The sequence below is a fragment of the Bombina bombina genome, chromosome 6 (assembly GCF_027579735.1).
Source record: "Bombina bombina isolate aBomBom1 chromosome 6, aBomBom1.pri, whole genome shotgun sequence".
Lineage (NCBI taxonomy): Eukaryota > Metazoa > Chordata > Amphibia > Anura > Bombinatoridae > Bombina > Bombina bombina.
This window is the reverse complement of record NC_069504.1, coordinates 566229928-566256821: the sequence shown is the minus strand read 5'-3', so window position 1 is coordinate 566256821 and position 26894 is coordinate 566229928. Positions and strand designations below refer to the sequence as shown.

The 26894-nt window shown below is 41.2% G+C and overlaps 1 protein-coding gene across 2 annotated transcripts in view; it reads left to right on the top strand.

Annotated features, from left to right (window-relative positions):
• Positions 1-26894, top strand: part of ADAM10 (ADAM metallopeptidase domain 10) — an 853517-nt gene that overhangs the window by 566415 nt on the left and 260208 nt on the right. For both annotated transcript variants that reach the window (XM_053717527.1, XM_053717526.1), the window contains exon 6: positions 6498-6653. In XM_053717527.1, coding sequence (XP_053573502.1) covers positions 6498-6653 — 156 coding nt within the window. The remainder of the gene's footprint in view (positions 1-6497; positions 6654-26894) is intronic.

Here is a 26894-nt window from a genome sequence, read left to right as displayed (position 1 = left end):
ATAAACCCACATTTTTTCTTTCATGATTCAGATAAAGCATTCACTTTCTCCAACATAGGTGTGTCCGGTCCACGGCGTCATCCTTACTTGTGGGATATTCTCTTCCCCAACAGGAAATGGCAAAGAGCCCAGCAAAGCTGGTCACATGATCCCTCCTAGGCTCCGCCTACCCCAGTCATTCTCTTTGCCGTTGTACAGGCAACATCTCCACGGAGATGGCTTAGAGTTTTTTAGTGTTTAACTGTAGTTTTTATTATTCAATCAAGAGTTTGTTATTTTAAAATAGTGCTGGTATGTACTATTTACTCAGAAACAGAAAAGAGATGAAGATTTCTGTTTGTATGAGGAAAATGATTTTAGCACCGTAACTAAAATCCATGGCTGTTCCACACAGGACTGTTGAGAGCAATTAACTTCAGTTGGGGGAACAGTGTGCAGTCTCTTACTGCTTGAGGTATGACACATTCTAACAAGACGATGTAATGCTGGAAGCTGTCATTTTCCCTATGGGATCCGGTAAGCCATGTTTATTAAGATAGTAAATAAGGGCTTCACAAGGGCTTATTAAGACTGTAGACTTTTTCTGGGCTAAATCGATTCATTATTAACACTTATTTAGCCTTGAGGAATCATTTATTCTGGGTATTTTGATATGATTATATCGGCAGGCACTGTTTTAGACACCTTATTCTTTAGGGACTTTCCCTAATCATAGTCAGAGCCTCATTTTCGCGCCGGTATGGCGCACTTGTTTTTGAGGACAGCATGGCATGCAGCTGCATGTGTGTGGAGCTCTGATACATAGAAAAGTCTTTCTGAAGGCATCATTTGGTATCGTATTCCCCTTTGGGCTTGGTTGGGTCTCAGCAAAGCAGATTCCAGGGACTGTAAAGGGGTTAAATATAAAAACGGCTCCGGTTCCGTTATTTTAAGGGTTAAAGCTTCCAAATTTGGTGTGCAATACTTTTAAGGCTTTAAGACAATGTGGTGAAATTTTGGTGAATTTTGAACAATTCCTTCATACTTTTTCGCAATTGCAATAATAAAGTGTGTTTAGTTTAAAATTTAAAGTGACAGTAACGGTTTTATTTTAAAACGTTTTTTGTGCTTTGTTATCAAGTTTATGCCTGTTTAACATGTCTGAACTACCAGATAGATTGTGTTCTGACTGTGGGGAAACCAAGGTTCCTTCTCATTTAACTATATGTATTTTATGTCATAAAAAAATTTAGTAAAAATGATGCCCAAGATGATTCCTCAAGTGAGGGGAGTAAGCATGGTACTGCATCATCCCCTCCTTCGTCTACACCAGTCTTGCCCATACAGGAGGCCCCTAGTACATCTAGTGCGCCAATACTCCTTACTATGCAACATTTAACGGCTGTAATGGATAATTCTATCAAAAACATTTTAGCCAATATGCCCACTTATCAGCGAAAGCGCGACTGCTCTGTTTTAGAAAATTCTGTAGAGCATGAGAACGCTGATGATATGGTTTCTGAAGGGCCCCTACACCAATCTGAGGGGGCCAGGGAGGTTTTGTCTGAGGGAGAAATTTCAGATTCAGGAAACATTTCTCAACAAGCTGAACCTGATGTGATTACTTTTAAATTTAAGTTGGAACATCTCCGCGCTCTGCTTAAGGAGGTGTTATCCAATTTGGATGATTGTGATTATCTGGTCATTCCAGAACCACTATGTAAAATGGAAAAGTTCTTAGTGGCCCCGGGGCCCCCCGAAGCTTTTCCTATATCCAAGCGGGTGGCGTACATTGTTAGTAAAGAATGGGACAGGCCCGGTATACCTTTAGTACCTCCCCCCATATTTATAAAATTGTTTTCCTATAGTCGACCCCAGAAAGGACTGATGGCAGACAGTCCCCAAGGTCGAGGGGGCGGTTTCTACTCTACACAAGCGCGCCACTATACCCATAGAAGATAGTTGTGCTTTCCAAGATCCTATGGATAAAAAATTAGAAGGTCTGCTAAAGATGTTTGTTCAGCAAGGTTCCCTTCTACAACCAATTGCATGCATTGTCCCTGTCACTGCAGCCGCGTGTTTCTAGTTTGATGAGCTAGGAAAGGCGATTATTAGTAATTCTTCTTCTTATGAGGAGATTATGGACAGAATTCGTGCTCTTAAATTGGCTAATTCTTTCACCCTAGACGCCACCTTGCAATTGGCTAGGTTAGCGGCGAAAAAATTCTGGGTTTGCTATTGTGGCGCAGAGCGCTTGGTTAAAATCTTGGGCAGCGGATGCGTCTTCCAAGAACAAATTGCTTGACATTCCTTTCAAGGGGAAAACACTCTTTGGCCCTGACTTGAAAGAGATTATCTCTGATATCACTGGGGGCAAGGGCCACGCCCTTCCTCAGGATAGGTCTTTTCAAGACCAAAAATAAACCTAAGTTTCGTCCCTTTCGCAGAAACGGATCAGCCCCAAGGGCTACGTCCTCTAAGCAGGAAGGTAATACTTCTCAAGCCAATCCAGCCTGGAGACCTATGCAAGGCTGGAGCAAAGGAAAGCAGGCCAGGAAACCTGCCACTGCTACCAAGACAGCATGAAATGCGGGCCCCCGATCCGGGACCGGATCTGGTGGGGGGCAGACTCTCTCTCTTCGCTCAGGCTTGGGAAAGAGATGTTCTGGATCCTTGGGCGCTAGAAATAGTCTCCCAAGGTTATTCTCTGGAGTTCAAGGGGCTTCCTCCAAGGGGGAGGTTCCACAGGTCTCAGTTGTCTTCAGACCACATAAGAAGACAGGCATTCTTACATTGGGTAGAAGACCTGCTAAAAATGGGAGTGATTCATCCTGTTCCATTAGGAGAACAAGGGATGGGGTTCTACTCCAATCTGTTCATAGTTCCCAAAAAAGAGGGAACGTTCAGACCAATCTTAGATCTCAAGATCTTGAACAAGTTTCTCAAGGTTCCATCGTTCAAGATGGAAACCATTCGAAAACTTCTTCCTTCCATCCAGGAAGGTCAATTCATGACCAAGGTGGATTTCAAGGATGCGTATCTACATATTCCTATCCACAAGGAACATCATCGGTTCCTAAGGTTTGCATTCCTGGACAAGCATTTCCAGTTCGTGGCATTTTCTTTCGGATTAGCCACTGCTCCTAGGATTTTCTCATAGGTACTAGGGTCCCTTCTGGCGGTGCTAAGACCAAGGGGCATTGCTGTAGTACCTTACTTGGACGACATTCTGATTCGAGCGTCGTCCCTTCCTCAAGTAAAGGCTCACACGGACATTGTCCTGGCCTTTCTCAGATCTCACGGATGGAAAGTGAACGTGGAAAAGAGTTCTCTATCTCCGTCAACGAGGGTTCCCTTCTTGGGAACTATAATAGACTCCTTAGAAATGAGGATTTTTCTGACAGAAGCCAGTAAAACAAAACTTCTAGACTCTTGTCGGATACTTCATTCCGTTCCTCTTCCTTCCATAGCGCAGTGCATGGAAGTGATAGGTTTGATGGTAGCGGCAATGGACATAGTTCCTTTTGTGCGCATTCATCTAAGACCATTACAACTGTTCATGCTCAGTCAGTGGAATGGGGACTATTCAGACTTGTCTCCGAAGATACAAGTAAATCAGAGGACCAGAGACTCATTCCGTTGGTGGCTGTCCCTGGACAACCTGTCACAAGGGATGACCTTCCGCAGACCAGAGTGGGTCATTGTCACGACCGACGCCAGTCTGATGGGCTGGGGCGCGGTCTGGGGATCCCTGAAAGCTCAGGGTCTTTGGTCTCGGGTAGAATCTCTTCTACCGATAAATATTCTGGAACTGAGAGCGATATTCAATGCTCTCAAAGCTTGGCCTCAGCTAGCGAGGGCCAAGTTCATACATCAACCATCAGGGGGGAACAAGGAGTTCCCTAGCGATGGAAGAAGTGACCAAAATCATTCTATGGGCGGAGTCTCACTCCTGCCACCTGTCTGCTATCCACATCCCAGGAGTGGAAAATTGGGAAGCGGATTTTCTGAGTCGTCAGACATTGCATCCGGGGGAGTGGGAACTCCATCCGGAAATCTTTGCCCAAGTCACTCAACCGTGGGGCATTCCAGACATGGATCTGATGGCCTCTCGTCAGAACTTCAGAGTTCCTTACTACGGGTACAGATCCAGGGATCCCAAGGCGGCTCTAGTGGATGCACTAGTAGCACCTTGGACCTTCAAACTAGCTTATGTGTTCCCGCCGTTTCCTCTCATCCCCAGGCTGGTAGCCAGGATCAATCAGGAGAGGGCGTCGGTGATTTTGATAGCTCCTGCGTGGCCACGCAGGACTTGGTATGCAGATCTGGTGAATATGTCATCGGCTCCACCATGGAAGCTACCTTTGACAGACCTTCTTGTTCTAGGTCCGTTCGACCCACTCCAGCTGACTGCTTGGAGATTGAACGCTTGATCTTATCAAAGCGAGGGTTCTCAGATTCTGTTATTAATACTCTTGTTCAGGCCTGAAAGCCTGTAACCAGAAAAATTACCACATAATTTGGTATATCTGTTGGTGTGAATCTGCAGGATTCCCTTGGGACAAGGTTAAGATTCCTAAGAGTCTATCCTTCCTTCGAGAAGGATTGAAAAAAGGATTATCTGCAAGTTCCTTGATGGGACAGATTTCTGCCTTGTCTGTGTTACTTCACAAAAAAGCTGGCAGCTGTGCCGGATGTTCTAGCCTTTGTTCAGGCTCTGGTTAGAATCAAGCCTGTTTACAAAATTTTGACTCCTCCTGGGAGTCTCAACCTAGTTCTTTCAGTTCTTCAGGGGGTTCCGTTTGAACCCTTACATTCCGTTGATATTAAGTTATTATCTTGGAAAGTTTTGTTTTTGGTTGCAATTTCTTCTGCTAGAAGAGTTTCAGAATTATCTGCTCTGCAGTGTTCTTCTCCTTATCTGGTGTTCCATGCAGATAAGGTGGTTTTGCGTACTAAACCTGGTTTTCTTCCAAAAGTTGTTTCTAACAAAAACATTAACCAGGAGATAGTTGTGCCTTCTTTGTGTCCTAATCCAGTTTCAAAGAAGGAACGTTTGTTGCACAACTTGGATGTAGTTCGTGCTCTCAAAGTTTACTTAGCAGCTACTAAGGATTTCAGACAAACTTTGTCTTTGTTTGTTGTTTATTCTGGTAAACGGAGAGGTCAAAAAGCAACTTCTACCTCTCTCTCCTTCTGGATTAAAAGCATTATCCGATTGGCTTATGAGACTGCCGGACGGCAGCCTCCTGAAAGAATCACAGCTCACTCCACTAGGGCTGTGGCTTCCACATGGGCCTTCAAGAACGAGGCTTCTGTTGATCAGATATGTAAGGCAGCGACTTGGTCTTCACTGCACACTTTTTCTAAATTTTACAAATTTGATACTTTTGCTTCTTCTGAGGCTATTTTTGGGAGAAAGGTTTTGCAAGCCGTGGTGCCTTCCATTTAGGTGACCTGATTTGCTCCCTCCCTTCATCCGTGTCCTAAAGCTTTGGTATTGGTTCCCACAAGTAAGGATGACGCCGTGGACCGGACACACCTATGTTGGAGAAAACAGAATTTATGTTTACCTGATAAATTGCTTTCTCCAACGGTGTGTCCGGTCCACGGCCCGCCCTGGTTTTTTTAATCAGGTCTGATAATTTATTTTCTTTAACTACAGTCACCACGGTAACATATGGTTTCTCCTATGCAAATATTCCTCCTTAACGTCGGTCGAATGACTGGGGTAGGCGGAGCCTAGGAGGGATCATGTGACCAGCTTTGCTGGGCTCTTTGCCATTTCCTGTTGGGGAAGAGAATATCCCACAAGTAAGGATGACGCCGTGGACCGGACACACCGTTGGAGAAAGCAATTTATCAGGTAAACATAAATTCTGTTTTTAAGCAACTTTCTAATTTACTGTTATTAATTTTTCTTCGTTCTCTTGCTACCTTTATTTAAAAAGCAGGAATATGATGCATAGGAGCCGGCCCATTTTTGTTTGAGAAACTGGGTTATGCTTGCTTATTGGTGGGTAAATTTAAGCCTCCAATAAGCAAGCGCTATCCATGGTGCTGAACCTAAAATGGGCTGGCTTTTAAAATAAAGATGGCAAGAGAGAGAAGAAAAATTGATAATAGGAGTAAATTAGAAAGTTGCTTAAAGTTTCATGCTCTATCTGAATCAAGAAAGAAAACATTTGGGTTCAGTGTCCCTTTAACAGTTATTGCTGAACCGTGTCAAGAAAGAAATACATTTATCAGGTAAGCATACATTTAGTTTTTCTCATTCTAACATCTCTGGTTGTAACTTAAAAATTGTTTTCTTAGAATTTGTGTTTGTTCTCCCCCCCCCCCCAAGGATCATTGCAATAAATTCTCTGTCCTGGTGTCTGTCAAATAAATATTGCCATGCATTTACAAATCTGTGTTCATTTCAGCTAGTTGAATCCTTGTGTGAATAATCACCATATCTCCTTCATAGGCAATATTGATTATAGCTAAATTATTTTGTATTTCTTGTCTTCTTGAAGAAACATGAACATGACTATCATGAAATAAGTGGCCCTGTCATCTTAAGGAAGAAGAGAGCGGCACAAGCGGAGAAAAATACCTGCCAGCTCTACATTCAAACAGATCACTTATTCTTCCGACGCTATGGAGAAACAAGAGAAGCAGTTATAGCCCAGGTAGCATCTCCTGTGTATAAATGTTTTTTTACTGAGATATGGTTTCTTCACCTTAAGTTTAAAACAGAGGTATTCATCAGTACCCATATTTTTGCTTGAGGGATTACTGAATATTTTTTCCTACAGGATGCTGTCCTTTTTTTGTAGCTGTTCCTCCCTATCTTTATGTACCCTAGAAGAACTAACCAAAGAAAACGGTCCCTTTATGTAAGCATATTATAGACGGAAATGCACACCCAGTTTAAGGCCCAGTCTTATAAACCGCCTTGACAGTATCTATAAGTATCTGAGGAATGCATTTTTCAATCAGTCTTCCTAATTTCTTTCATGTAATTGGCAAGAGTCCATGAGCTAGTAACGTATGGGATATACAATCCTACCAGGAGGGGCAAAGTTTCCCAAGCCTCAAAATGCCTATAAATACACCCCTCCCCACACCCACAATTCAGTTTTTACAAACTTTGCCTCCTATGTAGGTGATGAAGTAAGTTTGTGCTAAGATTTCTACGTTGACATGCGCTTCCCAGCATTTTGAAGGCCGATTTCCTCTTAGAGTACAGAGAATGTCAGAGGGACGTGGAGAGTATCACCTATTGAATGCAATGATTTTCCTAACTGGGGTCTTTTTCATAGGTTCTCTGTTATCGGTCGTAGAGATTCATCTCCTACCTCCCTTTTCAGATCGACGATATACTCTCATATACCATTACCTCTACTGATAACTGTTTCAGTATTGGTTTGGCTATCTGCTTGTAATGTCCCCTTTAATTCAGCCCCACCTTCTTTTGCTTTATAAGTGCACTTCCTGTTATCCTCTTTGCTTGATTATTTTGTTTGGCACAGGTTAAAGGATACACTCCTCTACTCCAGCTGACTGATATTGAGCCTCAAGCCTTTTCTACCTATTAGGCTATTTGTTGCCTTCATCGCTATCCTGAACAAAGTACCTGACTCTTTTGTTACACATTTTGCTGTTCAGCTCCTCTCCGTTCTCAGCTACAGAACACTTCCTGTTCCCAGCGGATTGACTTTGTACAGTCGGATCTACACGCTGTTCCACGCTCACACCTTCCAGTAGCTTTCACGGACACTGCTACTGCTCCCTTCTCATTGTGTTAACATACACCAACCACCGGATTCATTCTGCTTCAGCTGCTAGTACTTGCAAGTATATCTCAATCTGTATTGAACTGCTAATTGTTATTTGTCTGCCATTCCGTTGCTTGCAATACTTTGCTTATCTATTGGATAACCTGTTTTCTAATCATTTGCTGCTTAAATCTCCAGTCTGCATTCTAACCATATCTTATGCTTTGCAACAATCAAAGTACTAAGAACATATCAGCCGTATCTTTTTTGCATAGTGTCATTTATACTTATATCAGCAGTTATCCTAACCTCTACCTGCTGTGTTACTATGCAAACACTCAGTTTCACTCTTACACCGCTGCTGGGAATCATCCATTACTATTAAAGTGCTATACTAATACTGACACTGCAGGCTAAGCCTTTCCTGTGGTTGTTCCGCTATTACAGCTACACAACATTTAAATATTGTAGTTATAACATAATAATCAAGCCTTTAAAAAATAGCTACTAATAGTAATGGATCCCCAAACTGTGAAAACTGAAATTGATACTCTTAATCAAAAAGTTGAATATCTGGCAAGAGCACTTACAGATTTGCAAACCGAAAACAAAGCCTTAAAGAATTTGGTTAAAGACATAGTTGCACCAAAAAACCCTGAGCCTCCAGAGCCACAGTTAAATCCACCAGCTTTATTTTCAGGAAAAAGAAATGAATTCAGAGACTTTAAAAATGCCTGTTATCTTCTATTCACCATGAAACCCAGGACTTATTGTTCTGATAAAATAAAAGTCTGCACAGCCATATCTTATTTAACTGCCGAACCCAGGTCATGGGCAAACAGACTATTTGAGTCAAATAATCCTATTTTGGAGTCCATTGATCAATTTTTTTTTCCATGGCAGCTTTATATGAGGATACTAATACCCAGATTCAAGCAGAAACTAAACTCAGAGCTCTTAAACAGGGTAAACGTCCTGTTGAGGAGTTTATAACTGATTTTCAAATGTGGGCAACTGACTCCCAATGGAATAACATTTCCCTGAAAAATCAATTTAGATTGGGACTTAATGACACACTTAAAGATGATGATTAACAGACACACCCCCTAGAAGGTTATTGTTCCCCACTACTGAAAAACATAATCACCAGCAAACACCCATGGAGATAGGTGTCATTAAAGGTCCTCTATCAGCTGAGGAAAAAATGAGACAACGCATGTCTAATCTCTGTCTTTATTGTGCGAATAAGGATCATTCAGTTTCATCCTGTCCAATTTTAAACCGACAAAAGAAGGGTAAGCTGACTAGTATAAATTCTGCCACACCTAAATTAAGTGTAGACCACCAATCATTCACATTATCTCTGTCTTTGCAGTGGGATCTCCAACAAATCAAGACTGACGCAATAATCGACTCCGGGGCTTATGATTGTTTCATAGATTCTAAGTTCGTTTCTGTAAATAAAATACCTTGTGTTGATAAGCATACACCTGTGTTTATAAAAGTTATTGACGGTTCCTTCATACATAATGGACCCATCACACAGCACACCATACCTTTGCTAATTTCTACAAATCATGGTCACACTGAATATCTCAGTTTCGATGTAATACCAAACTCTTTACATCCTATTATTATGGTATATACATGGTTGAAAAAACATAACCCGAGTATAAATTGGTGAAACCTATTATTTTATTCGATTCCCATTACTGCAAAACCACTTGTTTCCCCTATCAGTTACTTGGAGCAGTAGACATAGCTATTCCTTCTGAATACCATGATTTAACTGATGTCTTTGATCTAAAAGAGGCTGAGGTCCTGCCTCCTCATAGGGTATACGATTGCCCCATAGATTTAATCCTTGGCTCCCAAATCCCATACGGGAAAATTTATCCACTTTCACAGAAGGAGTTGCAACACTTAAGGGAATACTTAGATGACAACTTGAGAAAAGGCTTTATAGTACCCTCTGTCTCACCTGCAGCTGCAGGCATGTTTTTTGTTACCAATAAGGATCAGTCACTAAGACCAATCATAGATTATCGGGCCTTGAACTCAATTACCATAAAGAACCGTTACCCTCTGCCACTCATCCCCGAACTCCTAGAACGCTTAAATGGCACCACCATTTTTACTAAATTGGATTTGAAGGGGGCCTATAACTTAATAAGAATCAAGGAGGGGGATGAGTGGAAGACAGCTTTTAGAACGAGGTACGGACTCTTTGAGTATAAGGTTATGCCATTTGGGCTGTGCATTTCAACACTTTATAAATGACATTTTTAAAGATCTAATTGATTGTGTGTGTTATCAGCTATCTCGATGACATTTTGGTTTATTCTAGAGATACACAGGAACACATAAAACATGTCAGGTGGGTCTTAACAAGACTTCGTGAACATAAATTATTTGCAAAGGCAGAAAAATGTTTATTTCTCCAACATAGGTGTGTCCGGTCCACGGCGTCATCCTTACTTGTGGGATATTCTCTTCCCCAACAGGAAATGGCAAAGAGCCCAGCAAAGCTGGTCACATGATCCCTCCTAGGCTCCGCCTACCCCAGTCATTCTCTTTGCCGTTGTACAGGCAACATCTCCACGGAGATGGCTTAGAGTTTTTTAGTGTTTAACTGTAGTTTTTATTATTCAATCAAGAGTTTGTTATTTTGAAATAGTGCTGGTATTTACTATTTACTCAGAAACAGAAAAGAGATGAAGATTTCTGTTTGTATGAGGAAAATGATTTTAGCAACCGTCACTAAAATCCATGGCTGTTCCACACAGGACTGTTGAGAGCAATTAACTTCAGTTGGGGGAACAGTGAGCAGTCTCTTGCTGCTTGAGGTATGACACATTCTAACAAGACGATGTAATGCTGGAAGCTGTCATTTTCCCTCTGGGATCCGGTAAGCCATGTTTATTACGATTGTAAATAAGGGCTTCAAAAAGGGCTTATTTAGACTGTAGACTTTTTTTGGGCTAAATCGATTGATTATTAACACATATTTAGCCTTGAGGAATCATTTTATCCGGGTATTTTGATATAATAATATCGGCAGGCACTGTTTTAGACACCTTATTCTTTAGGGGCTTTCCCAAAGCATAGGCAGAGCCTCATTTTCGCGCCGGTGTTGCGCACTTGTTTTTGAGAGGCATGGCATGCAGTCGCATGTGAGAGGAGCTCTGATACTTAGAAAAGACTTTCTGAAGGCGTCATTTGGTATCGTATTCCCCTTGGGGCTTGGTTGGGTCTCAGCAAAGCAGATACCAGGGACTGTAAAGGGGTTAAAGTTCAAAACGGCTCCGGTTCCGTTATTTTAAGGGTTAAAGCTTCCAAATTTGGTGTGCAATACTTTTAAGGCTTTAAGACACTGTGGTGAAAATTTGGTGAATTTTGAACAATTCCTTCATGTTTTTTCGCATTTGCAGTAATAAAGTGTGTTCAGTTTAAAATTTAAAGTGACAGTAACGGTTTTATTTTAAAACGTTTTTTGTACTTGTTATCAAGTTTATGCCTGTTTAACATGTCTGAACTACCAGATAGACTGTGTTCTGAATGTGGGGAAGCCAGAATTCCTATTCATTTAAATAAATGTGATTTATGTGACAATGACAATGATGCCCAAGATGATTCCTCAAGTGAGGGGAGTAAGCATGGTACTGCATCATTCCCTCCTTCGTCTACACGAGTCTTGCCCACTCAGGAGGCCCCTAGTACATCTAGCGCGCCAATACTCCTTACTATGCAACAATTAACGGCTGTAATGGATAATTCTGTCAAAAACATTTTAGCCAAAATGAACACTTATCAGCGTAAGCGCGACTGCTCTGTTTTAGATACTGAAGAGCATGACGACGCTGATATTAATATTTCTGAAGGGCCCCTAACTCAGTCTGATGGGGCCAGGGAGGTTTTGTCTGAGGGAGAAATTACTGATTCAGGGAACATTTCTCAACAAGCTGAACCTGATGTGATTGCATTTAAATTTAAGTTGGAACATCTCCGCATTCTGCTTAAGGAGGTATTATCCACTCTGGATGATTGTGACAAGTTGGTCATCCCAGAGAAACTATGTAAAATGGACAAGTTCCTAGAGGTGCCGGGGCTCCCAGAAGCTTTTCCTATACCCAAGCGGGTGGCGGACATTGTTAATAAAGAATGGGAAAGGCCCGGTATTCCTTTCGTCCCTCCCCCCATATTTAAAAAATTGTTTCCTATGGTCGACCCCAGAAAGGACTTATGGCAGACAGTCCCCAAGGTCGAGGGAGCGGTTTCCACTTTAAACAAACGCACCACTATACCCATAGAGGATAGTTGTGCTTTCAAAGATCCTATGGATAAAAAATTAGAAGGTTTGCTTAAAAAGATGTTTGTTCAGCAGGGTTACCTTCTACAACCAATTTCATGCGTTGTCCCTGTCGCTACAGCCGCATGTTTCTGGTTCGATGAGCTGATAAAGGCGGTCGACAGTGATTCTCCTCCTTATGAGGAGATTATGGACAGAATCAATGCTCTCAAATTGGCTAATTCTTTCACCCTAGACGCCACTTTGCAATTGGCTAGGTTAGCGGCTAAGAATTCTGGGTTTGCTATTGTGGCGCGCAGAGCGCTTTGGTTGAAATCTTGGTCGGCTGATGCGTCTTCCAAGAACAAGCTACTTAACATTCCTTTCAAGGGGAAAACGCTGTTTGGCCCTGACTTGAAAGAGATTATCTCGGATATCACTGGGGGTAAGGGCCACGCCCTTCCTCAGGATCGGCCTTTCAAGGCAAAAAATAAACCTAATTTTCGTCCCTTTCGTAGAAACGGACCAGCCCAAAGTGCTACGTCCTCTAAGCAAGAGGGTAATACTTCTCAAGCCAAGCCAGCTTGGAGACCAATGCAAGGCTGGAACAAGGGAAAGCAGGCCAAGAAACCTGCCACTGCTACCAAGACAGCATGAAATGTTGGCCCCCGATCCGGGACCGGATCTGGTGGGGGGCAGACTCTCTCTCTTCGCTCAGGCTTGGGCAAGAGATGTTCTGGATCCTTGGGCGCTAGAAATAGTCTCCCAAGGTTATCTTCTGGAATTCAAGGGACTTCCCCCAAGGGGGAGGTTCCACAGGTCTCAGTTGTCTTCAGACCACATAAAAAGACAGGCATTCTTACATTGTGTAGAAGACCTGTTAAAAATGGGAGTGATTCATCCCGTTCCATTAAGAGAACAAGGGATGGGGTTCTACTCCAATCTGTTTATAGTTCCCAAAAAAGAGGGAACGTTCAGACCAATCTTAGATCTCAAGATCTTAAACAAGTTTCTCAAGGTTCCATCGTTCAAGATGGAAACCATTCGAACTATTCTTCCTTCCATCCAGGAAGGTCAATTCATGACCACGGTGGATTTAAAGGATGCGTATCTACATATTCCTATCCACAAGGAACATCATCGGTTCCTGAGGTTCGCATTCCTGGACAAACATTACCAGTTCGTGGCGCTTCCTTTCGGATTAGCCACTGCTCCAAGGATTTTCACAAAGGTACTAGGGTCCCTTCTAGCTGTGCTAAGACCAAGGGGCATTGCTGTAGTACCTTACTTGGACGACATTCTGATTCAAGCGTCGTCCCTTCCTCAAGCAAAGGCTCACACGGACATTGTCCTGGCCTTTCTCAGATCTCACGGATGGAAAGTGAACGTGGAAAAGAGTTCTCTATCTCCGTCAACAAGGGTTCCCTTCTTGGGAACAATAATAGACTCCTTAGAAATGAGGATTTTTCTGACAGAGGCCAGAAAAACAAAACTTCTAGACTCTTGTCGGATACTTCATTCCGTTCCTCTTCCTTCCATAGCTCAGTGCATGGAAGTGATCGGGTTGATGGTAGCGGCAATGGACATAGTTCCTTTTGCACGCATTCATCTAAGACCATTACAACTGTGCATGCTCAGTCAGTGGAATGGGGACTATACAGACTTGTCTCCGAAGATACAAGTAAATCAGAGGACCAGAGACTCACTCCGTTGGTGGCTGTCCCTGGACAACCTGTCACGAGGGATGACATTCCGCAGACCAGAGTGGGTCATTGTCACGACCGACGCCAGTCTGATGGGCTGGGGCGCGGTCTGGGGATCCCTGAAAGCTCAGGGTCTTTGGTCTCGGGAAGAATCTCTTCTACCGATAAATATTCTGGAACTGAGAGCGATATTCAATGCTCTCAAGGCTTGGCCTCAGCTAGCGAGGGCCAAGTTCATACGGTTTCAATCAGACAACATGACAACTGTTGCGTACATCAACCATCAGGGGGGAACAAGGAGTTCCCTGGCGATGGAAGAAGTGACCAAAATCATTCTATGGGCGGAGTCTCACTCCTGCCACCTGTCTGCTATCCACATCCCAGGAGTGGAAAATTGGGAAGCGGATTTTCTGAGTCGTCAGACATTGCATCCGGGGGAGTGGGAACTCCATCCGGAAATCTTTGCCCAAGTCACTCAGCTGTGGGGCATTCCAGACATGGATCTGATGGCCTCTCGTCAGAACTTCAAAGTTCCTTGCTACGGGTCCAGATCCAGGGATCCCAAGGCGGCTCTAGTGGATGCACTAGTAGCACCTTGGACCTTCAAACTAGCTTATGTGTTCCCGCCGTTTCCTCTCATCCCCAGGCTGGTAGCCAGGATCAATCAGGAGAGGGCGTCGGTGATCTTGATAGCTCCTGCGTGGCCACGCAGGACTTGGTACGCAGATCTGGTGAATATGTCATCGGCTCCTCCTTGGAAGCTACCTTTGAGACGAGACCTTCTTGTTCAGGGTCCGTTCGAACATCCGAATCTGGTTTCACTCCAGCTGACTGCTTGGAGATTGAACGCTTGATCTTATCGAAGCGAGGATTCTCAGATTCTGTTATCGATACTCTTGTTCAGGCCAGAAAGCCTGTAACTAGAAAGATTTACCACAAAATTTGGAAAAAATATATCTGTTGGTGTGAATCTAAAGGATTCCCTTGGGACAAGGTTTAGATTCCTAGGATTCTATCCTTCCTTCAAGAAGGATTGGAAAAAGGATTATCTGCAAGTTCCCTGAAGGGACAGATTTCTGCCTTGTCTGTGTTACTTCACAAAAAGCTGGCCGCTGTGCCAGATGTTCAAGCCTTTGTTCAGGCTCTGGTTAGAATTAAGCCTGTTTACAAACCTTTGACTCCTCCTTGGAGTCTCAATTTAGTTCTTTCAGTTCTTCAGGGGGTTCCGTTTGAACCCTTGCATTCCGTTGATATTAAGTTATTATCTTGGAAAGTTTTGTTTTTAGTTGCAATTTCTTCTGCTAGAAGAGTTTCAGAATTATCTGCTCTGCAGTGTTCTCCTCCTTATCTGGTGTTCCATGCAGATAAGGTGGTTTTACGTACTAAACCTGGTTTTCTTCCAAAAGTTGTTTCTAACAAAAACATTAACCAGGAGATTATCGTACCTTCTCTGTGTCCGAAACCAGTTTCAAAGAAGGAACGTTTGTTGCACAATTTGGATGTTGTTCGCGCTCTAAAATTCTATTTAGATGCTACAAAGGATTTTAGACAAACATCTTCCTTGTTTGTTGTTTATTCCGGTAAAAGGAGAGGTCAAAAAGCAACTTCTACCTCTCTCTCTTTTTGGATTAAAAGCATCATCAGATTGGCTTACGAGACTGCCGGACGGCAGCCTCCCGAAAGAATCACAGCTCATTCCACTAGGGCTGTGGCTTCCACATGGGCCTTCAAGAACGAGGCTTCTGTTGATCAGATATGTAGGGCAGCGACTTGGTCTTCACTGCACACTTTTACCAAATTTTACAAGTTTGATACTTTTGCTTCTTCTGAGGCTATTTTTGGGAGAAAGGTTTTGCAAGCCGTGGTGCCTTCCATTTAGGTGACCTGATTTGCTCCCTCCCTTCATCCGTGTCCTAAAGCTTTGGTATTGGTTCCCACAAGTAAGGATGACGCCGTGGACCGGACACACCTATGTTGGAGAAAACAGAATTTATGTTTACCTGATAAATTACTTTCTCCAACGGTGTGTCCGGTCCACGGCCCGCCCTGGTTTTTTTAATCAGGTCTGATAATTTATTTTCTTTAACTACAGTCACCACGGTACCATATGGTTTCTCCTATGCAAATATTCCTCCTTAACGTCGGTCGAATGACTGGGGTAGGCGGAGCCTAGGAGGGATCATGTGACCAGCTTTGCTGGGCTCTTTGCCATTTCCTGTTGGGGAAGAGAATATCCCACAAGTAAGGATGACGCCGTGGACCGGACACACCGTTGGAGAAAGTAATTTATCAGGTAAACATAAATTCTGTTTTCATGTACATGAAATAAAATGTTTAGGTTATATCATTTCCCCTGACAAAGTACAGATGGATCCCGAAAAAGTGATGGCAATTAAGAACTGGCCCAAACCCACTAACTTGAAATCTCTACAGAGATTTTTAGGGTTCGCTAATTTTTATCGTAGATTCATATACAACTTTTCTACTATTGTGAAACCACTCACAAATTTAACCAGAAAGGCAGTTCCATTTCGGTGGACCCCAGATGCTGATCAAACCTTTAACTTACTAAAAGACTGTTTTACTACCGCTCCAATTTTAAGTTTACCAGATCATACTTGTCAGTTCATTCTGGAGGTGGATGCCTCAGACATGGGCTTGGGTGCAGTTTTATCCCAAAGATCTGATGAGAAACATCCTACTCACCCCATTGCCTTTTATTCCAGAACGTTGTTACCCACTGAAGTTAATTATTCAGTAGGTGACAAGGAGTTGCTGGCAATAAAATGTGCACTGGAGGTCTGGAGGCATATCTTGGAAGGCACTGACAAAGCTTTCATTATCTACACTGATCATAAAAACCTTCAATATTTAAGACAGAATAAGACATTATCTTCCTGTCAAGTGCGTTGGTCACTTTTTTTTGATAGATTTAATTTTTTAATAACATACAGACCAGGCAAACTAAACACCAAAGCTGATGCCCTCTCTCGACTGTCAGATAACAGACCACATACAGACGACACTTTACAAATGATACCTTCTCATAAAATAATCAGAACTTTAAATAATCTTGAAGTTGATATTTTAGAGGCTTTAGAAAGTGACAGGCTGCCTACACAATTTCAATTGCACAAAGAACCAAACGGTCTTCTCACAATGAATCAGAAATTGTACATACCAACACAATTAAGATCCAGAATCCTAGATCATTATCATGATCATCCTCTGACTGGTCATTTAGGTATATTCAAAACAACCGAACTGATGCAAAGGAATTTCTGGTCGCCAAATATGGGTAAAACTATACAAGATTGTCACATCTTGTGAGACATGTGCACGATACAAAATCGAGAGGAAAAAACCAATAGGTTATCTCACACCTCTTCCTATTCCTGATATTCACTGGACTGTAATTTCCATGGATTTTATAGTGGAACTTCCACCATCACAAAACCACAACACGATCATGGTAGTCGTCGACCATTTGACGAAACTTGCTCACTTTATACCTTTAAAAAGTTTACCCACAGCCTCCCAAACTGCTGATACCTTCCTAAAGCAAATTGTAAAACTACATGGGATACCAAATGTCATAACAGATCGTGGCTCTCAGTTTACCTCCCATTTCTGGAAGGAAATTTGCAAACTGTTAAACATACATCCTAGACTTTCAACGGCATATCACCCCCAGACTAATGGCCTCACTGAGCGAGTGAATGGTATCCTTGAACAATATCTTAGATGCTACATTACACACCAGCAGGATGACTGGCTCCATCATTTGGCCTTAGCCAAATTCTCTTATAATAATTCTGTATCGACCTCAACTAAGATGACCCCTTTCTATGCCACTTATGGTTATCACCCTCAAACCATCGACTGCCTAAAATAGATTCTGCATCACCATCTGTCACTTCTTACTTAGCCAATCTACAGGATGCCCTACAACTACTGAAAGTTCACTTACACAAAGCCAAGACTGATCAACAACACTACTATAACACGAGACATCGTCCAGGTCCTGATTATAAAGTAGGCGACCAAGTGTAGCTTTCCACCAAATTTCTTAAACTTGTTATACCTTCTAAGAAATTGGGTAGTCAATTCATCGGACCATTCCGTATTCTCAACCCAACAACTGTTGTGTTGGACCTGCCAGAGAAATACAAGATTCATCCTTCTTTTCATATATCGTTGCTCAAACCCTACAGAACCAGTGAAGAATTTCCGAGCTTAAGTGTTCCTCCACCACCTGTTAATGTCGAGGACCATGAGGAATATGAAGTTGATAGCGTCCTCGACTCACGTATACATCGTGGGAGACTGCAGTATTTGGTTCGATGGAAGGGGTATGGGCAGGAGGAGGACTCTTGGTTGTTGCACTCTTTGGTCCATGCTCCACATCTTGTTTCTCTTTTTCATAGACGTTACCCTCAGAAACCCAATGCATCCTCGGTGATGATGCTCTGAAGGGGGGGGGGGGTCTATAATGTCCCCTTTAATTCAGCCCCACCTTCTTTTGCTTTATAAGTGCACTTCCTGTTATCCTCTTTGCTTGATTATTTTGTTTGGCACAGGTTAAAGGATACACTCCTCTACTCCAGCTGACTGATATTGAGCCTCAAGCCTTTTCTACCTATTAGGCTATTTGTTGCCTTCATCGCTATCCTGAACAAAGTACCTGACTCTTTTGTTTCACATTTTGCTGTTCAGCTCCTCTCCGTTCTCAGCTACAGAACACTTCCTGTTCCCAGCGGATTGACTTTGTACAGCCGGATCTACACGCTGTTCCACGCTCACACCTTCCAGTAGCTTTCACGGACACTGCTACTGCTCCCTTCTCATTGTGTTAACATACACCAACCACCGGATTCATTCTGCTTCAGCTGCTAGTACTTGCAAGTATATCTCAATCTGTATTGAACTGCTAATTATTTGTCTGCCATTCCGTTGCTTGCAATACTTTGCTTATCTATTGGATAACCTGTTTTCTAATCATTTGCTGCTTAAATCTCCAGTCTGCATTCTAACCATATCTTATGCTTTGCAACAATCAGAGTACTAAGAACATATCAGCCGTATCTTTTTGCATAGTGTCATTTATACTTATATCAGCAGTTATCCTAACCTCTACCTGCTGTGTTACTTTGCAAACACTCAGTTTCACTCTTACACCGCTGCTGGGAATCATCCATTACTATTAAAGTGCTGTACTAATACTGACACTGCAGGCTAAGCCTTTCCTGTGGTTGTTCCGCTATTACAGCTACACAACATTTAAATATTGTAGTTATAACACTGCTATATGTGGATGGGTGTCTTTGGGTAATTATGTTTTTATTACTTAAGACACCTCAGCTATGGTTTTGGCACTTTATGCATTTATATAAAGTTCTAAATTTATGTATTGTACTTATATTTGCCATGAGTCAGGTTCATGTATTTCCTTTTGCAGATTGTCAGTTTCATATTTGGGGAAAGTTAATGTTAAGAAATATTTTTCTTACCTGGGGTTTAGTCTTTTTTTCAATTGACTACTTTGTTTCAAATTGCGGGCTGACTTAGGCTCGCGGGTGCGCCAAATGGTACACTTTATTGCGTCATTCTTGGCGCGAGAATTTTTTGGCGCGAAAGGCACGTCCATTGATGCAAGTTTGTCATTTGCGTCGTCGTAATTGACGCAGAGGTTTCACACAGGGTTGCGTCGTTAGTGACGCGAGTGTGTCATTTCCGGACATGGTTGGCGCCAAAACATTTTTAAGTTACGTTGTGCGTCATACTTGGCGCCAAACTTTTTTCATTATTTATTTGCCCCATTGCTGTTTGCCTCTTGCATTTTCTATGTCAGAGGGCTATGCTATTTGCTTTTTTTCCCCATTCCTGAAACTGTCATATAAGGTATTTGATAATTTTGCTTTATATGTTGTTTTTTCTTTTACATTCTGCAAGCTGTCTCAATCTGATCCAGAAGTATCTGTTGGAACTTTGCTGCCTGACATCGGTTCTACCAAAGCTAAGTGCATTTGTTGTAAAATTGTGGAGATTATTTCTCCTAATGTCATTTGTATTAGTTGCCATGATAAACTTTTACATGCAGATAGTGTGTCCATCAGTAATAGTACATTGCCGGTTGCAGTTCCTTCAACTTCTAATGTACATGATATACCTATGAATTTTAAAGAATTTGTTACTGATTCTATTCAGAAGGCTTTGTCTGCATTTCCACCTTCTAATAAATGTAAGAGGTCTTTTAAAACTTCTCATAAAGTTGATGAAATTTCAAATGACAGACAACATAATGAATTATCCACCTCTGATGAGGATCTATCTGATTCAGAATATCCTTCCTCAGATATTGACAATGACAAATCTACTTATTTATTTAAAATGGAGTATATGCGTTCTTTGTTAAAAGAAGTGTTAATTACTTTGGATATTGAGGAAGCTAGTCCTCTTGATATTAAAACCAGTAAACGTTTAAATTCTGTTTTTAAACCTCCTGTGGTTACTCCAGAGGTTTTTCCTATTCCTGATGCCATTTCTGATTTGATTTCTAAGGAATGGAATAAGCCGGGTACTCCTTTTAATCCTTCTGCAAGGTTTATAAAATTGTATCCTTTACCAGCAATTTCAATAGAGTTTTGGGAAAAGTTCCCCAAAGTTGATGAGGCTATTTCTACTCTTGCTAAATGAACCACTATTCCTATGGAAGATAGTACTTCCTTTAAAGATCCTTTAGATAGGAAGCTTGAATCTTATCTAAGTAAAGCCTATTTATATTCAGGTCATCTTCTTAGGCCTGCAATTTAGCGCAGCAAGAATTGGATTCTGACTTATATAGCATTGTTCATTTACTACAACATGCTAATCATTTTATTTGTGATGCAATTTTTGATATCAAAATTGATGTTAGATCCATGTCTTTAGCTATTTTAGCTAGAAGAGCTTTGTGGCTTAAATCTTGGAATGCTGATATGACATCTAAGTCTAGAATACTATCTCTTTCTTTCCAAGATAATAATTTATTTGGTTCTCAGTTGGATTCTATTATTTCAACTGTTACTGGGGTGAAGGGAGTTTTTTTGCCTCAGGATAAAAAAACCTAAGGGTAAATCTAAGGCTTCTAATAGTTTTCGTTCCTTTCGTCAAAATAAGGAACAAAAACCTAATCCTCCCCCCAAGGAAACCGTTTCCAATTGGAGGCCTTCCTCAAATTGGAATAAATCCAAGCCTTTTAAGAAACCAAAGTCAGCCCCTAAGTCTGCATGAAGGTGCGGCCCTCATTCCAGCTCAGCTGGTATGGGGCAGATTAAGTTTTTTCAAGGATGTTTGGGCAATTTGTGTCCAAAATCAATGGATTCAGAGCATTGTCTCTCAGGGGTTCCGAATAGGATTCAGAGTAAGACCTCCTGTGAGAAGATTTTTTTCTCAAGATGGTGACTATAAGGACTATTCTGCCTTTTGTGCAGCAAGAACATTATATGTCTACAATAGACTTGCAGGATGCTTACCTTCATATTCCGATTCATCCAGAACATTATCCGTTCCTGAGATTCTCTTTTCTAGACAAGCATTACCAATGTGTTGCTCTTCCATTTGGCCTAGCAACAGCTCCAAGAATCTTTTCAAAGGTTCTGGGTGCCCTTCTCTCTGTAATCAGAGAACAGGGTATTGCGGTGTTTCCTTATTTGGACGATATCTTGGTACTAGCTCAGTCTTTACGTTCTGCAGAATCTCACACAAATCAACTAGTGTTGTTTTTTCGAAGACATGGTTGGAGGATCAATTTACCAAAAAGTTTCTTGATTCCTCAGACAAGGGTCACCTTTTTAGGTTTCCAGATAGTGTCCATGACTCTGTCTCTGACAAGAGACGTTTGAAATTGGTTGCAGCCTGTCGGCACCTTCAGTCTCAGTCATTCCCTTCAGTGGCTATGTGCATGGAAGTTTTAGGTCTCATGACTGCAGCATCGGACGCGATTCCTTTTGTTCGTTTTCACATGAGACCTCTCCAGCTTTGTATGCTGAATCAGTGGTGTCTGGATTATACAAAGATATCACAATTAATATCCTTAAATCCCAATGTTCAACACTCTCCGACGTGGTGGTTTAATCACCAGCGTTTAGTTCAAGGGGCCTCTTTTGTTCTGCCAACCTGGACTGTGATCACAACAGATGCAAGTCTTTCAGGTTGGGGAGCTGTCTGGGGATCTCTGACAGCACAAGGGGTTTGGAAATCTCAAGAGGCGAGATTACCAATCAATATTTTAGAACTCCGTGCAATTCTCAGAGCTCTTCAGTTTTGGCCTCTGTTGAAGAGAGAACCGTTCATTTGTTTTCAGACAGACAATATTACAAAGGTGGCATATTTCAATCATCAGGGTGGAACTCACAGTCCCCAAGCTATGAAAGAAGTATCTCAGATACTTGCTTGGGCGGAATCCAGCTCTTGTCTAATTTCTGCGGTTCATATCCCAGGTGTAGACAGTTGGGAGGCGGATTATCTCAGCCGTCAGACTTTACATCCAGGGGAGTGGTCTCTCCATCCGGATGCGTTTTCTCAGATTGTTCAGAAGTTGGGTCTTCCAGAAATAGATCTGATGGCTTCTCATCTAAACAAGAAACTTCCCAGATACCTGTCCAGGTCCAGGGATTCTCAGGCGGAAACAGTGGATGCGCTGACACTTCCTTGGTGTTATCAACCTGCTTATCTTCCCGCCTCTAGTTCTTCTTTCAAGAGTGATCTCCAAAATCATCATGGAACAATCATTTGTGTTGCTGGTGGCTCCAGCATGGCCCCACAGGTTTTGGTATGCAGATCTTGTTCGGATGTCCAGTTGCCAACCTTGGCCACTTCCGTTTAGGCCGGACCTACTGTCTCAAGGTCCGTTTTTCCATCCGGATCTCAAATCATTAAATTTGAAGGTATGGAAATTGAACGCTTAGTGCTAAGTCATAGAGGTTTCTCTGACTCAGTAATTAATACTATGTTACAAGCTCGTAAATCTGTCTGTAGGAAGATATATTATCGAGTTTGGAAGACTTATATTTCATCGTGTTCTTCTCATAAATTCTCTTGGCATTCTTTTAGAATTCCTAGAATTTTACAGTTTCTTCAGGATGTTTTGGATAAAGGTTTGTCTGTAAGTACTTTGAAGGGACAAATCTCTGCTCTTTATGTTTTATTTCAGAGAAAGATTGCTACTCTTCCTGATATTCACTGTTTTGTACAGGCTTTAGTTCGTATTAAGCCTGTCATTAAATCAATTTCTCCTCCTTAGAGTCTTAATTTGGTTTTGAGGGCGTTACAGGCTCCTCCATTTGAGCCTATGCACTCTTTGGACATTAAACTACTTTCTTGGAAAGTGTTGTTCCTTTTGGCCATCTCTTCTGCTAGAAGAGTTTCTGAGCTTTCTGCTCTTTTTGTGAATCTCCTTTTCTGATTTTTCATCAGGATAAGGTGGTTTTGCAGACTTCATTTAAGTTCTTACCTAAGGTTGTGAATTCTAACATTAGTAGAGAAATTGTTGTCCCTTCCTTGTATCCTAATCCTAAGAATTCTTTGGAAAAATCCTTACATTCTTTGGATGTGGTGAGAGCTTTGAAATATTATGTTTAAGCTACTAAAGATTTCAGAGAGACTTCTAGTCTATTTGTTATGTTCTCTGGTTCTAGGAAAGGTCAGAAGGCTTCTGCTATTTCCTTGGCTTCTTGGTTAAAGCTTTTGATTCTTCAAGCTTATTTAGAGTCGGGTCAGGCCCCGCCTCAGAGAATTACAGCTCATTCTACTAGATCAGTCTCCACTTCGTGGGCTTTTAAGAATGAAGCTACAGTTGATCAGATTTGCAAAGCGGCAACTTGGTCTTCTTTGCATACTTTTACTAAATTCTACCATTTTGATGTATTTGCTTCTTCAGAAGCAGTTTTTGGTAGAAAAGTTCTTCAGGCAGCTGTTTCAGTTTGATTCTTCTGCTGATGTTTTAAGTTTTTCTTTTTTTCATGAGAATAACTTATATTTTGGGTTGTGGATTAATTTTTCATCATATGGCTGTTTATTTTTATCCCTCCCTCTCTAGTGACTCTTGCGTGGAGTTCCAGATCTTGGGTATTTGATATCCCATACGTCACTAGCTCATGGACACTTGCCAGTTACATGAAAGAAAACATAATTTTTGTAAGAACTTACCTGATAAATTCATTTCTTTCATATTGGCAAGAGTCCATGAGGCCCACCCTTTTTATGGTGGTTATGATTTTTTTGTATAAAGCACAATTATTTCCAGATTCTTTTGTTGATGCTTTTTACTCCTTTGTTTATCACCCCACTACTTGGCTATTCATTAAACTGAATTGTGGGTGTGGTGAGGGGTGTATTTATAGGCATTTTGAGGTTTGGGTTTGCCCCTCCTAGTAGGATTGTATATCCCATACTTCACTAGCTCATGGACTCTTGCCAGTATGATAGAAATTAATTTATCAGGTAAGTTCTTACATAAATTATGTTTTTCTCTGAATTATAAGGGTGGATAACCTTGGTATGTTGCTCAAAGTGGAACACACAGCATTTATTTTAGCATTCAGTGCTGCATCTTACCTGCCTCCATATATTGCTGTAATGTCTGTGAAATAAGTTTCACCACCTCATGCCATATTATAGTAAATGATTTAAAGGACAATTTAAATCTAGATGAATAGCATAATCAACAAATGAATAATAGAAAAACAATGCAAGAACATTTCATTTAACATGAGCTGTAGATTTTAGAAAAGAGCAGTACATTTTTTTTTTCTGACAAGTTTCCTTTCATTCCTGTCCCCTATATCACATAACAGGCATTTGCCAATCAAAAATCTTTGATACTAAGGGAACAATAGAAGTTTATTGGAATTGGACTACAAAAGTATATTGAAGTCTCTTAGAATCTCTTGCTCTTTCTGAACCATGTTTTGACTTTTATATCCCTTTAACTTGTGCAAATTGCAAGGCATAACATTGCATTTAATGTGTATACTTAACTTGGAAACAGGAAAAATTCTTCACAGACTTTAATGGGTTTTTATACTACAAGTTATGACAACAAAATGTGATAATATTAATGATCTGAAGAAACAAAGAGAATACAGGAATCCAGTGCTAAAGTTTAAAAGCGAAAAACTTTAATAATCCAAACATTTTTAAAAAGCACCAAAAGGCAACAATGGGGATAACATGCAAGATAGTTAGACCAAAAACATACAGTCCATACTATTTAATATTAATAATCTGACTCTTTTATATTTTGAACTGAACTATTCTGATTAAGTCAACAATTGTTGGTCTTAGATTTCTTTAGTTCATTTTTACCCCAGCCAAAGGCTTAAACATCCCTCTCTCTTCCCCTATCCTCCCAGTCATTCTTTGCCTTTCATCACTAGAGGAGGTGGCAGAGAAGTGTCAGAAGATTTGGATAGTCCTGTAATGGGTATGTTCCCTTCAAGAGCGGACTGGAGTTTTAAGTAATCATATAAACCTCTCAGTGAGAGTATTGATGAAAGTTAGAGTCTGGAGATGCAGGGAAAGTTTCCTGCAAAACCTTCCAGGCTGTTAGCTAACAATTCCTGAATAATCAGAGTTGACGAGTTTCACTGCTTGCTTTTAATCACTCAGGTTCCTGTCCGAGCGTCGCTACAAGGCTGTCACACTTGAGAGACTGTATCTGTTCCACAGCATGGATCCTAGAGGGTAAGTCCGCTTTATTGTTATAGCATGGACTCCTGTATAGGGTCACACTCCCCTGTACCTCAATAGGATCAAGGGTTAATATCTCCTTTAGGGAGATTATTGGGAACAGTTATGGAGATTTTGATGTTCTGCATTAGGTTTGGGCTCATAAGACTGTGCTTTTGCCTTGGGAACAGACAGGTTTCACTTTAGTTTTTCGGCTCATAAGACTGTGTGTTTTTTACTTTGGAACAGACTGGTTTCACTTTCGTTTTTTGAGTGTTGTGCAACTAATATTAGCTTAACACTGTTTGGCATAGCAGGGGAAGTCCTATCTTGCTCACCACGTAAACGGGTGCAGCCTCTTTCACTTCCTTGCGATCCTGCTGCAGACAGCACTCCTGAGGAGAGTGTTTCACTGATCATTTGTCTGGGTTTAGGAGGTGGTAAGTGCCCCAGCCATTGGGATTGTAAAGGTGCCTGTTTATATTAAAAACACTTGTTTTTTGTAACGTTTTTTTATTCCATCTGTGGAATTACATACCAAAGCTATGGAGGACTCTGATACTACATTAGAGGGTTCCACTCCTCATATAGTGAATAATACCTGTTTATATTGTGAGGAGGCTGTGGTTTGGTTTGTTTGTGGTTTGTATACATTACCTTCGTATGTCAGACACAATGGAGGTACTACAAAAATTAGAGAATTTATCCTTATCTTATTCACTTTTAGTAATTGCTGATGTAGAATCGTTCTACACCAGCATAAATCGCAATCTTGGTCTAAAAGCAATCTCATATTTTTTGGCTACTAATGAAACAAGCAATAAAGAACATGATCGTTTCATTTTACACTTATTACAGTTTGTCTTACATTATAACTACTTTACATTAAAATATAATTTATTTTTACAAACTCGGGGAACAGCAATGGGCACTGCCTGTGCCCCCACCTATGCAAATGTATTCCTAGGATGGTGGGAGAATCTCACAGTATTTACAGATGCCAATAATGCTTATATGCAATATATCCCCTTTTGGATAAAATACATTGATGATGTATTCTTCATTTGGGAAGGTCCAATAGCATTACTTCAAGAATTCATGAATGTCTTAAATAATAAGTTTAACATTAAACTTACCTATGAATATGATACTACTAAGATTAATTTTTTGGATATCACAATCATGAAAGATCAGGACGGAGGAATATCTACCACATTTTTTTTTAGAAAAGAGACGGCCACAAACACACTTTTACATCATACCACTCCTCATGCTAGAAACACTCTGAAAGCGATCCCCAAAGGGGAGTTTATCAGACTAAGACAAAACTGTTCTGATAACAAATTCAAGCAAGAATCAGTGCATCTAACTAACAGATTGCGAGAACGTTGTTATAGATCCATAAAAACAGCCCGATCACATGCTTTCAAAACTACTCGACAAACACTTCTG